General features: G+C 42.7%; 1 protein-coding gene across 1 annotated transcript in view; it reads right to left on the bottom strand.

Moving 5' to 3' along the window:
- The window catches only part of LOC139329523 (neural-cadherin), a 325,949-nt gene extending 318,812 nt beyond the window's left edge, over nucleotides 1–7,137 (bottom strand). Inside the window, exon 1 of the mRNA XM_070959899.1 lies at nucleotides 5,467–7,137. Coding sequence (XP_070816000.1) covers nucleotides 5,467–6,541 — 1,075 coding nt within the window. The 5' untranslated portion in view covers nucleotides 6,542–7,137. The remainder of the gene's footprint in view (nucleotides 1–5,466) is intronic.
- Nucleotides 7,138–14,945: the final 7,808 nt, after the last annotated feature.

The raw sequence follows: 14,945 nt of genomic DNA, 5'->3' as shown, positions 1-14,945 counted from the left end.
GTCGGCTCAAACTGGATTTCAAAATAAACTTCACATCACTTGCAAAGGATGTGTAAATGATTTGTAACAGATCTGTGTACAAATACTGCAGCAATTTGGAACAACTCTGACAAACACCATTTTTGATATTAACACTGAAAAAACAGCTTCCTGTTTGCTAGTACTGCTGATCCCACTGAGAACACCCCAGTTGCTCTGCACTGCATTCACCCTATTATTTTGGTTCACTGATCAATGTGATTGACTCTCAGCGGCTCACATGCATGTTCCACTTTGACACAAATGTTAATGAGAAATAAAGAGATTCAGCTGTTGGTCTGGCATCATTTGAAAATCTCCAATGATGATTTTCTTTTAATACCTTACTTTGAGAAATACACACATTTTTCCTTCAAAGACCATTCATTCATTCAACAGCAGAGGCCACACCTCTCAAATATTAAACTTTGTCTGAATACAAGCACACATACAAGAACTCTGTCAACCGCAGATCTTATCAGACATTCAATTCCAGCTTAACCATCTTTGATACGGTTACATAAGGTACCAAAAAAGTGGAGGCTTGACACCCAGCACTGGTCAAACAAGCAACAGGGTTTTCGGGAGTTGGCAGGCCAAATCCAACGTGAAATGGAAGAAAATATTTGACTAACATTCAGGAGTGCCTGAAGAATTTCCATACTTCAAAAAAATGTTGTAGAAAAAGGACAATCGTGGTAGATCAAGATATGTTTCATTACTTTGGATTTAGGAGCTCTTTTATTCAACATAATGTGGCTCTCCTGTCTCAAAGGCTGCCATACTCACTGCCAGAACATGTGTCCGGAAGAGTGAATTTGTCACACAAGAAGTGCACTACAATCATCAGCTGAGAGGACAAGTGTCTTGTCTATTCGATGCAGTGGTAGCTGGCTAGAAATAATAGTTTGAATATAGAAGAGTTCTACCTTAACAGAGACATAAGGCATGCATAAGATATGACAAGAAAAAGGCAGTGGAAGAAAATATTGGTGTGGCTTTTTCAAAAGGAAAATCTTTGAAGATAGACAAAAGACTTGTGTGTGACTAGCCAAATTAATCATTTAACTAATTCACCAAATTAGTCAGGTCATTAAATACCATGACAGCAGGAGTCAATGCAGTCAAAGTACAGTGTCAGACTGGCTTTCAGAGGGAGAGAAAGAAAATGAAGAGAGCACTCACTTTTAGGTGCTAGCACATTATTAAATGCCTTGTGAAAATGAATTGTTTGGGATATCACAGGCGAGATGCACACAAATACACACAGGTTTACGTTAAGAAAATAAAAGAAAGCAGAGAGTTGTACTATCTGTGCCTTCAAAAGAAACCATCGCAAAATCAAAGGACAAGGAAACCCTGTGTGACATTTCATTATGCACACAGGCAAGTTTATTTTTGTCACTTAGGACATAGCACTGACTGCTATTCAGTCCCTGGAGATTTCCCCTTATTCAAACCACTGTCACCTCATGCCTAACCCTGACCATAACTCACCAAAACAACGACTCTTCACACTAAAATTTTAAGTTTTGCCTGCTGGGAGTGGGCACCCCCCCCTCCCCAAAAAAATGGAAGGTGAGTCTGCACAATGTCTGCATGTGAACTGATACTAAACACACACACACTGAACTCCAGCACTGCTGAAGCTCAGCAGCACTTGTGGAGTGGGCCACAAATGCAGACAAGAAGAAATGATCTTAGTTCGCGATATATAACATTTCTAGCTTCACACACACACACACACACACACACACACACACACACACACACACACACACACACACACACACACACACACACACACACACACACACACACATGCACTCACACACACACAAATACACACCCGTCCCTCGAAGAATCATTTCAGAAGCTCTCTCTCTTTCGCTGTGTTAAACCGTGCCTCCACTCAAAATAAATCCCTGGAGTGCGAGTGAAAATAAGAACGAAAAAGTAAGAGAGCAAGGGAGAGAGAGGGAGGGAAAGTGAGGCAGACAGAGAGAATGAGATAGGATTACAGGGATAATGTGAGCAGATGGAGGGAGGTCGAGGCTCCATCAGGACTCTCCACTCCAAACGGATTAAAAGACTTCAGCCGAGCCACTGACGACCCAACGGAAGCTATGTTCCTCACGCTTGAGACACCGAGCCGAGCTGGGCTCACCACCCGCCGCCCACCACTAAGCCCGGAAATGAAAACTTGTCGTCTTTCAGCATGACGCAGTGAACAGTTAGGTCATGGAAACGTATTTCAACCCACTGTCCCCTGTTTTGCTCTCCTATCACACACATAAAAGGCTGGGCTTTGGGGCTTTTCTTTAAACCCATCCATTTGGGAATCATTTACACTGATCCTCCACTTTAAAATTTGTAATAACATGCAACAAGCAAAACACATCACAGTTCAGATATAGATGCACCCATGGCACACTGAAGAGTCTGTCACACAAACCAGCACTGGTCACACAGGGATTTGACCAAATAAGCAACAATATGTGACGTGTATTTAACCTTCATATACACTAAGCCATTTTACACATACTATACAGCCCATCCTTATTGAATCTGGTTGGATTTAGCTGGATTACACATTAAAATGCACCTCCTGCACTAAACTTTTTCATTAAAATGTAGTAGACACTCCGGTCACTGCCTCTCATACGTAGTATTTACTTTTAAAACTAATAAGAAAACCTTGTTTTGTTTTGTTACTTCGCCAACATTATCCTGACAATTCATTCTTGACAAAAATGTTATTATTTGAGCTGTCTCCTGTGTTTGATTCTGCTTCATTTATTTTTTAAGAAAAACATAATAATGCAGTCTGTCAGAAAAGATTAAACTGGCTTAACTTTTGACACGGTGCAGGGAAAAACATTCTATACTAATGCATTTCATCGGCTGGAGAAATAAAAAATAAATAAATAAAAATGAACTGTCTACAATAACGCAACTTGGGTGAATGTGGAGGCAAAAGTCCCACCTGAGTGTCTCCTTGAAATCAAAGAGTAGCTGAGCGTAAGCTACATCTTCTGGTGCTCTATAAAGGAACCCTGAGAGGATGCTGTAATATTGCAACAGTAAGGTAAAGTGTCACATTTGACACTGATAGTATACGCTTTTTTCCATCAATATTAATGTGTTTAAGAAGGAAACGACCGTGACAAATAGCCAACATTGCATGCAATTACTGCGAGTGTAAATTAGCGCTGTGTGCCAAGAGCAGGCTCAGCTCCTTTTCTGTATCAGGATAGTTTAGATTACCCAGACCAATAGGTCTCATTGATTGGGTCACTCCCCCAGTCAAATGTTGTTAACTGGTCTTAATGGAATTCTTCTGCATTCATCAGACAGACAGGCAGACAGACGGACAGATAGATTAAACCAAATTCAAAGTCAATATTAGACTTTTTCTAGAGGATACATATTGTTTTTGCTCTCTATATTCTAGTCCGTGGTGCTCACTGTCACAGCCAATTAGCCCAGTGTTTCATCCCTTCCCATATGCATTTATTAATGTGAATGTGCCTGCATGTTAATTCCCTCTCTCTCTCTCTCTGCTCTTGCACTGCAGGTGATAATTAACCTGTTGGTACAGTGGCCGTTACGCATCACGTTTCTCCCCCGACATCCCAGCATCTGTTGCTGCTGGCAGCAGCCGCAGACACATTCACGCTGCCCTAATTCATCTAAGCACATGAATCATCATCAACTCTGATGAATGTCACTCAGTTTAACCTTTATTGTAAACACTGAGCACTCTGACACTGCTTACAGCCAGACTCCCCTGGGCAGGTCTGATCTCTTCTGATCTCAGACTCTAAGCAGGGTTGGTTGGTGCGTGGATGTGAGGCCGCCTGGGAATACTGATGTTCTAAAGTGGGATAAGAAAGTTTCTCAGTGGTTAGCACTCAGGGTGACACTAATCCCAGCAATAGGATCTTGAATTAGAACTGCACCAGAGTTGAGGCCTACAATATATGTATGGAGTCTTCACCCACTCTGGGTTTCCTCACTCATCCCTCCATGACTTTCCACCAAGCCAGTGATCTCCTTCTGCTGAACACAGTGGCTGCCTACTGACCCTGCTTCTGAACACACTGAGTAAAAAAAATAAACACAACACTTATCTGGGTACACAAAGTGCTTATTTCTCTCAAATTTTGAATAACAAATGTGTTCAAATCTGTGTTAGTGAGCGCTTGTCTTTTGCTGGATAATTCAAGCTGTAGCATATCAAGACGCTGATTAAACAGCATGATTGCACAGGTGTGCTTTGAGCAGGGTGCAATTAAAGGCCACTTTAAAATGTGCATTTTTTTTTTCTTGAAAAAAAAAAAAAAAACATTCATTAGGCACTAAACTAAGGATTTTCTCATTGATCAGGTTGTTGATTGTGGCCTGTAGAGTGTTGGTCCACTCCTCTTCACTGGCTCTGTGAAGCTGCTGGACATCTGCAATAATTGGCGCACGTTGATCAGAGCATCCCAAACATGCTCAATGGGTGACATGTCTGGTGAGTGTGCAATTTATGTACAGATACTTGCAAAATGAGGTCGTGCTTTATCAAGCTGCACCATGAAGTGATGGCAATGGATGAGCAGCAGACAATGGGCTTCATGATCTCATCATGTTATGTCTGTGCATTCAGATTTCCATCAATAAGATTTATCTGTGTTTGTTGTCCATAGCTTATGCCTGTTCTGGGCAAATTTCACTATCAATAGTTAAGTATAACTCATCACAATATAACACATATGTTCTTGCATTCTCCTCTTTATTACTATAGCAAGCATATACTGTATCTTGATCAGTGGACTCCAAACTAGGGTCCAAGAACTTTTGGAACACCTATGGAAAAGTTCTAGGGAAAAAAATTCGCTTTGCAGCAATAAACCACGCACTTTTTCATCCAAGTTGTACATATTGGCCTCAGGCTTCACTGTCTCACTATTATCACTCCATGGAGTTTACAATGAACAATGTTTACAACAATATTATCACAACAGCTGAGAATGAGGAATGAGACTTTTTGTAGAGATATGCTTTGTCACTGTGCGTAGTTACGCACAAAATACAATGTGACGAATTCAACAAAAAGACACAAAAATATAAAATTATAACAGATGAGAATATGTTACTGTTGAGATTTAGGACACATTTTGTTTGTGTATTGCCCAACGATCCTCGCAGGGAACGTGAGGGGACAAGTAACGCGCTCACTCCCCGTCATATTAAATACTCTCTCTCTTCTCTCTCTCTCTCTCTCTCTCTCTCTCTCTCTCTCTCTCTCTCTCTCTCTCTCTCTCACACACACACACACACACACACACACACACACACACACACACACACACACACACACACACACACACACACACACACACACACTGTCGCACACAGAGACACACCGGGTGGCTCATGCTTGTTCGGTCTTTTGCTCACCTCTTTTATCCTGAACTTTGACGGTGATCTCCACCAGAGGCTCGGTCTCTCTGTCCAGTCTCCGTGATATGACTATATCCCCGCTGTCCCGGCTCACGCTGACCGGCGAGCTCTCCGCGTCGGGCTCCATCAGCTCAAACGCTGCCGACTGAAACCTGACCGGATTCAGGTTCATCACCACTGAACCGATCCCTGCATCCTCAGACACGTTGATGAAAACGGGGCTGTCTGATTCCAGCACTGACCTGGACCTCCGCTCTGGTACTTTGATTTGCGACTTAGGTTTCCGTTTCCCCTGATGGGGGTTCAGCGTGGGTGCCACGGGCCACTGCCGTGGATTGATCTCTACAGCAACGCTCTGGCTCGTGCGAGGTGGCCACCCGCGGTCACGGGCGAACACTTTAAACTTGATCGGTTCATCCAGACCAAGGATGGAGTCCACCAGGAGGATGTCTCCGGTTTTGGGCACCGCATAGAAACTCCCGTTTTTTGGCAGGGCGAAGTAGATGAGCTCCGCGTTTTTGCCGCTGTCATCGTCCCGCGCGGTGACCGTGTAGATCGACGTGCGGAGCGCAGTGGCATCATCCAGGCTCAGTTTCACATCGGCACCGGGGAAAGTGGGCTGGTGGTCGTTAGTGTCCAGGACGTCCACTTTGATGGACGCCACCTCATCGACTACCGGAGACTCTTCCTCTTCGCTGAAGAGTCCCGCGCATTGCCCGCAACACAAACCAAGACCCAGTGCGTATTCAGCCCGCTCCTCCCGGTCCAGAATCCCCGAGGTCTTCAACAGAATATGCCCCCGTTTATGGTGCGCAAAGACACGGAAATTCTCGCTCCCTTCTCCAATGAGTTTGAAATGAGTTGCCGCTGAGCCGGTTTCCCCATCACCGCACAGCCTCTGCGAGTTGAGCCGCTTCAACGGGACACTCAGTCCATTGACCCGGGAGCCCGGAGACGAGTTCTCAAACACATGACCGTGAAAAAATGGCACCTGCTCCACGGTCCCATTCCCGAGAGCGCACGAAACCAAAAAGGGTAAAATCGCGACCCAAATCATGACTGAATATCTCATTGCCTCCGCTGCACTACAGCGCTCGTGCCACACCGACGTCCATGGGTGCACTTGTTCCTTGGGGATATTTTTGGTCTTTCCCTTTATGATCCAAAACTTCCATTAAATTGGAACGCAGATATTTGTTGGCACCATACTTCATCTCGGCGCAGGAGAACTTTATGTGTTTGTGTCGTGCGTCCTCCTCCTCTCCTGCTCTCCTCTGTTTGCTGTCTAACCAGCAGCGCTGCCTCTCTGTGCCCGTCGCAGGAAAAATGCTTCTTACAGCTCGAGTGCGCGCTTACCTCCGTTCCCTTCTTCGCTGTCTTTTGCGTGCGTGGCTCTCGACCGATCTCACACGGCGATTACACTTAATCCATTTTGCGTCTGAGTTGCTGCGAAGTGTGCGCAGCCACACAACGGCTTGCTTTCGAGCTGCATCAGACCTCTTATCATGAGGAAATCAGTTTAGTTTGCCACTCAGATGCTGATGAGCCGTGGTTCATCATGAGGATGTCACACAGAAGCGGCTGTGTTACGCATGCATTGCCAAAGCATCCAGCGCATTGCATCTGTATCAGAGTGATGCTGCGGTCACGGATTCTCTCATCGGAAATGAACTTCTCAGCAAAGGAGCCGCGAGTCGAATCAACTCGTGCTCGTGCACAAACATCCACACTGTCACAACCAATAGCGCGTAACTGCGCACGTGCGCGCGCCCGCCCGTCTGTTTGTGTGAGTTCGGGCGATCGTAAGGGAAGCAGCTCGACCTCCCTTCCCTCTGTGATCAATGTCCAGTCTTGCACGTCCAGATCCATCACTCCTGTTTCCAATAACACGTCAGGACATTGGATTCAAATAATGTAAAAATCGATCATTTTAAAACGCCTCCGAGAGGGGGGCAAAGAGAAAATAAAGACTTACAGCTCAAAACAGGATCTGAACGACCCCAGAGCTGTCTGTCACACAGGATTGCCTTAACATGTTCATCACTGACTCTGTTTTCTTTCAGAGTTTTTGCTCCACAGAGGTCTGTGAAAGTTTCAAACAAGTCCCCAGCAAAATGAAGAAGGGTCTCATCATTAATACAACAGCTATTCACTTTCTTACATCAGCTTTCACTTTCATTTCTCCCCCCTGCATGCACAGAGAAATGGACAAGACCCCAAATCTTCCCATGTGGATCCCTGCTAAAAATCTGAGACTGTAGATCCAAAGCAGGCTTCATGGTCATTATCTCATTCAAAGCACCAGTCTTCTGAGTGCTTGTTGTGCTCTTCTGCTGTTTGAACTCCTACTCCCTAAAACAGTGCAACCTGTGCAGTTTTAAAGTTTCAAATCAGCAGTCCTTGAATAACATAAGTTTCCAGCCTTACACCCAAACTGTGTTCATATATCCAGTCAAAGTTTATTTTCTGATTTAGTTTTTGTTCATCTCAGTGTTTGAGATGTGAATGAACTAGTTTCGATGTCAAGGGATACATACAATTAGGAAATCATCAATTTTGAGCTTGTCCAAATATTGCTACAAAGAATGATGTGCTAAAAGACTGCACAATTTCCTTGATGTAGAATTTCATCAGTATGCACCTCAGGCATCCATCAAATGCTTCCACACAACACATATTAATACAAATGAAGAATTAATGTTGTACATGCAGCTTGTGGCCTTGATTGAATTTCATGCTGACTTAAAATCCATCAGAGGGCTGTAATCATTTTAATGCAGCCGTACCTGCTCAATTTTCTTTTCTTAAAATGAGGAACCATACTAGCCAGTTTGAGATCATATCATTACTAATTACCAATCACCTTTGCCCACAAGTCAATTTTTACCCCTTGTTAAAAAATACTAGACTGTTATTGTTATATGTTAATGTAAACATTAAATTACCTTTATTTATTATACCATTTATATTTAAGAAAACAGATTCCTGTCAGACTTTTTTTGTTTTTCTGTCCAGGGAGTTGGTACTTTCAGGGATAAAAAAAAAATTTTTTTTTTTAATTCTCCAGCAGTGCATCTTTGAAGGTACAATGATAAAGAACCCACTATTATCAAGTCTTCATTGGAGGAAAGGAAATACTTACTCAAGTATTGTATTTCTGTACAATTTTGAGGTATTTCTACTTTAAGAGATTTTATTTTGATTTTTTTCCTAATTAGATTTTACCTACAAAACACATGATGATGCATTACAAAGTAACTCAGCAGTGAAGTGGTTAAAATTAGCTCCACCTTGCGCTAAAACTTCTGTATTTTGTCTTGAAAAATATCAAAGTGTAATTTGAATGCAGAACTTTAACTTGCAACTGAGTATCTTTACAGTATAGTATAGCAACTTTTAAAGAAATGGTGAATACTTCTTCAGCCATTGTAAGTTTTTTTTCTTTCTTTCTTTCTTTCTTTCTTTCTTTCTTTCTTTCTTTCTTTCTTTCTTTCTTTCTTTCTTTCTTTCTTTCTTTTCATGCACAAGCTAATTGACTTGAACAGATAACTTTATACAATAAATATGACAGATGAGAAGTCAGTTTGTTTGATTTTTGTCTCACTGGCACATTAATTTACCATTGCTGACTAGTGAGATTACTTCATTTATCAATTATAAATTGAAGAAAAGCCAAAGCCTTAGACTTAGACTTAGCCTAAGACTTAGGACTCGATGTCTACTCAGTATCATCCTAAGATCCTATCTACATAATAGACTTTGTGCAAGAGGTTTGCACCGTACCTCTACGCCCTGTGTTGCATTTTATTGCATTGTGTAGTACAGTTTTGTTCTGCGCTATGTTATTTTGAATGGACTTGTCCTTTGTCCTTTTCAAATTCTACAAGCTATTAATAGACAAGAAAATAAAGCCTGAGCTAAGACTGATATTTCCCTTTAATATCATATCTGTCATATGAAGCGCATCGTCATAAACAAATTTTCAAACCAAAAAGAAGCAGAGGGAGAAGAAGAGAGTGACAGACAGATATAGATTTGGTCAGCTGTTAAGCCTGACTGTGGAATAATATTTCCCACTGTGACAGTGACAATAGCCCAGTGAGCACCCGACTGAATCATCTCTTCCTCTCATCTGTTTATGTGTGCATCTTTGTCGAATTTCAAATAAAACTCAATATGTATAAAGCACCCTCCATAATAGTTTGCTTATTCATATTGCAGTACTCAGACTGTCAGTACAGACAGTTTTCAGCTGATCACATCTCTGGAAAAGTTACATATCCCAGTCCACAAACCAACGGACACTTGAAGACACACATACTGAAATCTTATGACAAACAACACTGTTACACATTGCTATTAAACTGGACTTTTTGAGAATCCTCTGAATTGAAATGACACTGGGCAAAGCAATATGATTGCCAGACCTCTTTCCTTAAGCACAGTAAAGGAGATTTTGCATGTGAGAGCAATGTTCAAACCACGGTCAAATCAACAGCGAGTTTATGTGTGTGACCGAGTCTAGCTGGAGAAATACTGTGCCTCAAACACAGTAAGGGCATCATTAAAGAAAACCAAAGGGACAGCATAATACCCATCTAAGGCACAATATTTCAAAAGTACTAGTAAAGAACCCGTTCAAAATGCACCTGGCCAAACTGGCCGAATACTTGGCCGCTAGAAAAACGATTATCCAAACAACTTCACAATCAACTTCTTTGGGTCCCTGAGCAATACGCCTGCCATGATAGTTGTGTCCCATAGCAATGCTAGAGAATACATATATTCGGCTGCAAAAGGTCACATGAACAATTTATGGTCTCCGCAAAGCCAAACCCCTATTCAATGTCGGTGAATAAGCCCACGGATGGACATTTGGCGTGGTGTATGGATGGGCAATTCAAGCAAAAACAGCTTTCAACTTAATAGCAAACATGAGATGGTCAACTGGCTGATGTCATTGCAAGTCACTATTTGCAACAAGGCTATTTAACTATTTGGAACAAGGCTGTTGTCAGGAACAAAAGCATTCTCTCTGAAAGCTACATCGGCAATGCTTGAAATGTTTGAATTTGCAAAACAAAAATGCAAACTTAGCATGATTTGCTAGGATGTAACATTTCCAGTCTGGCTTTCTGGAGATGGAGAGCGAGTTGTACCAAGCATGATGCTCTGCTGTGGAATAGTGTGTACTTCTGGTGGTGGTAACACACTCATAATAAATATGTTCCATATATCTCAAAAGCTCACACTCGACAGTATAGTTCCTCTGCAATACACCCGTGAAGTGTGAAGACGACCAGATGAACAGTTGTCAAGAAAATCAAGAGACAGATGAACATACAGACATACGCGTACGCGCGCACGCGCCCGCGCGCACACACACACACAGATTACTAATGACACCTTTTAAACCGAACCTCCATTATGTGAACTATCTGCAAAGTGTAAAAGATTCCCTGTCATCTGAGTTTACTCTTCCTTGTCTTTGTCAGTGAGCCAAAAACTGCAAAAAAATCTTTGTCGCCAACAGGCAAAGATAGAAAAGCACATATTTGTTATTTGTGCACAGGGTAAAACTTATTCAATATTGTTTTCTGACCATCAACAAATCCAATAAAAGACCAAAACCAACAATGTGTTAGTCTGTTTCTCAGTACTTTCCTATCCTTCTGTGACACTCAGCCCCAAACCCCTCTGCTTCAAGTGATCACAAACAGATGCACACTGTAGCTTTTAGCAAACAATACAGTATAATTGTTTGAGGACTATTTTCATTTGGGGGTGATGGGATGGTGTATATGGGAATGAGGTGCTTGTGTTTGTGGTAATGAAGGAACATGTCACCCAGTGCAAGGCCATGGCTCATTCATGTGTTTTTATAGTTTTTGGACAGTTGCTATCTGAGAGAGGAGTAAGCTATACTGTATTGGGCTTGAGATAAACAGACAATACTTAGTATTTACTAACTGTCAGGATGACTGTATCTCTAGAAGATTTGCAAAATGTGGGACACTAAACCTTAGATCCTTTATATTTAGTCAGTTTTGAGTCACAGGTAAGAGTAGTTATTTTCAGTCTGAGATATACAGTATAGGGCTGCACGGTGGCGCAGCAGGTAGTGCGCGTGCCTCACAGCAAGAAGGTTGCCGGTTCGATCCCCGGGTCAGGTGGGGCCTTTCTGTGTGAAGTTTGCATGTTCTTCCCGTGCATGCGTGGGTTCTCTCCGGGTTCTCCGGCTTCCTCCCACAGACCAAAAACATGCTCATTAGGTTAATTGATGACTCTAAATTGTCCGTAGGTGTGAATGTGAGTGTGAATGTTTGTTTGTCCTTACATGTGGCCCTGCAATCGGCTGGCGACCGGTTCAGGGTGTACCCCGCCTCTCGCCCATTGTAGCTGGGATAGGCTCCAGCCCCCCGCAACCCCGAAAGGGATAGGCGGTATAGATAATGGATGGATGGATATACAGTATAGGAATTACCTAGTAATGTGTTGGAGTAATGTGATTACTTTTTCAGTATCAAAGAGGGTAAGGATTACAATCTTAAATGTACTTATATTAGAGGTACAGGCCCCACAAAACATGTTTTTTTTTGTTTGTTTTGTTTTTCTTGGAGATTTTGAGCATTCTTGGTTTTTATCCTGAAGTGAGTCTCACACAACTGTTTGCACGGTGAACATATCGTCCCAGACTTTAGATTGGTGTGCAGGGCTGTAGGTGGGGTGAGACAGCTGCAGGAATACACCTTCTGTCAACTCCAAGGTTGCATTTGTTACACGTTGTGTGTTCTCAGAAGGCTTGCCAGCATTAGCCGCTGGTAAACCAACATGCAGGACTCACCTGGATCAATGAATACCATCGACAGTTGGCATCTCGTAAAAACACAAACACATTTTAATTCTACATGTGTTAGATACATAAGCTGGGTGGAGAAACAGAAAATAATAATAATCATTTGCAAATGAGCAATAAGCAAAGTAATTACTTCTTCAGTAAGTGACAAGTAGTTAGTAATTAATCACATTTTGCCCAGCTTGACCAATAACAACTAGATTTTGCTTTGCATCACAGCAACAATTCAGAGATAGCATTTAAAGTTAAAGTATGTCCACAAGCATTATAACATGATATCTACTAATAAGCCATCATACTTTTTTCCTCCTAATTATGAGTCTGGCCCACCAATATTGTCATACAGAGATCCCTTGGCTGCCCTTGTCACAAAGTTTGGCCGTCTAAGACAGTGAGCAGCAAAGTGAGAATGGTTGGCACTGAACCTGTCATCTTCCATTCATTATCATGACAACTGACAGACTGCGCTGAGGATCATTCAAATCCATGCAGACCCACTAAATCTCAATAAAGTGGAACGTCAATCTGGCACTGGTTCTACCAAGCAGTTTTCACGACTGGGGTTTGTCCCCCTAGAACAAGAACAAGCTGTTAGATTGACACAACACACACTCCCTTAACTGCTATTGATTATTCTGCTAGCCTATTTTAAGACCCTACCCAGTCTTAATTTTCCTTATATCTGTGTTTGTCCTCTTCTTGTCTTTCTCATTGCTCAACCAAATTTCAATTAGTGGATTATCAGCTGTGGAACACAGTTGTCCCCAAAATCAGGCTTTTACACAAACAAAGCATCAGCTACAAGCCTGTTGAAGACACACATAAGAGCGGCAAATTACATATAGCATTGCTGCGTTAGAGTGCTTGACAGAGAAAAAGGAGGAAGGTGTGAGTTCATTATCCAGATGTACAATTTCTCTCTCTCCCACCTGTAACAGGCTAGCTATCAGGGGAAATATCTTGATAGGACGATAAAGAAAACAGAGACAGGGAATATGCTCAATAGCGCTTTGGAGAGGTGCCAATTGGACTTCCCTGCAAACACAATCTGGAAATCCACTGGGCTGTAAATTGGCTGGGTATAATGTTTTGTGTGTGTGTGTGTGTGTGTGTGTGTGTGTGTGTGTGTGTGTGTGTGTGCGCTTGTGTATGTTGGATGTGGGTGTGTCAGATAGTAGATAGGGACATTTGGGAATGCTTGCCTGGAGCTTTAAGTCAACGAATCAAACAAACAAACAAACACACATAGTCTCAGATTAAAATCCTCATCATTTGGGCAAGTCTTAGTTACACATGGTTTTTATTTGACATTGTAACGCCCTTTAGTTACACACTCACCTCAATTTTTTTCTAGTTTAACCATGTTAAATTGGTAGTTGTAGTTCCTTATTTTCACCAGCAGGGTGTGAATTAGTCACAGACAAGCGCTAGTTGCGGTCTGAGTTTGTTTTTTTTCTGCTCGTTTTCTTCCTTCACTGACGAGGGCAGACGGGCATGGCCGAGAGACAGAGAGCAGGTTAATGTTGGAGCTGGATGGAAAGTGGATAAAACTTTGTTTTGTTTACGAGATATCAATCCTGAAAGGTATCCGCACCCGTGAAAAGGTTTTGGGTTACATAGCTGTAACCCAAAACATAGCTGACATAGCTGTTTTATTGTGTTTTTTGTCGAGAGAAAACTGAGTGAGTAGCACCTATTAGCGCTTAGCATAGCATGCTAACAGCTGCCGACCACGGCTAATTACTCACTCGTTTCATGGATAAATCATTATTTTTGTGTCATTATGCTTCTGAGAAAATGTTTAAACCAACCGGAGGTATAAAAGAGTGTGTTGATGTTTGGCTTGCAGCTGCCAAGTAATAGGACCCAGAGATGCAGAAACCAGAGGCAGGAATTGTGTAAAACCAAGTATAAATTTATTAACAAACGAAGAACAGAAAATGCACTCAACGAGCGGATAAATAAACAAACAAAAGGCGCACTCAAACGGAGTGGATGAACAGAAGGAGCACCGACGGAGCAGGTATGACACGAGGCATGCGTGGAAGCGGCAGGCAGACACTGAAACAAAAGAAAACACAGCACAATAAATGGCTGGAAAAACGATGGACCAAAAAAAACAATGACTTTTCTTAACAAAGAGGGGAAGACAAAGAGACTCGTACTTATGGACCAACAACCAGACATCGACCATGGCATGAGGAATAATCCGGCAACGAGGAGAAGCAGGTCCATGTCTTTTATACTCTCCCTAATGAAGGGAGAGTGAATGCAGGTGAGTCGCCGTGGGAGGAGCTGGCAGCAGCAAGGTGAGGGGCTGCCTGGCCACGACTCCAGGGGTAGACAGACAGACACACACACAGGGAAAAAGGGAGAGGAGACACACTGGGAGAGACAGGAAGGCAGGATCTTAACAGTACCCCCCCCTCAAAGGTCGCCTCTTGGCGGCCTAGCCGGTCGATCAGGGTGTGTCCGATGGAAATCATAGATGAGTGACTGGTCGAGAATGAAAGACCGGGGTACCCAGGAGCGTTCCTCCGGCCCGTAACCCTCCCTTTCGACCAGGTACTGGAATCCCCTGCCATGACGTCTTACGTCCACTAGGCGGTGGACAGCAAAG

The sequence above is a fragment of the Chaetodon trifascialis genome, chromosome 1, assembly GCF_039877785.1.
Source record: "Chaetodon trifascialis isolate fChaTrf1 chromosome 1, fChaTrf1.hap1, whole genome shotgun sequence".
Classification (NCBI taxonomy): Eukaryota; Metazoa; Chordata; class Actinopteri; order Chaetodontiformes; family Chaetodontidae; genus Chaetodon; species Chaetodon trifascialis.
Note: the sequence above shows the minus strand (reverse complement) of the source record. Positions and strands in the feature narration are given on the sequence as shown.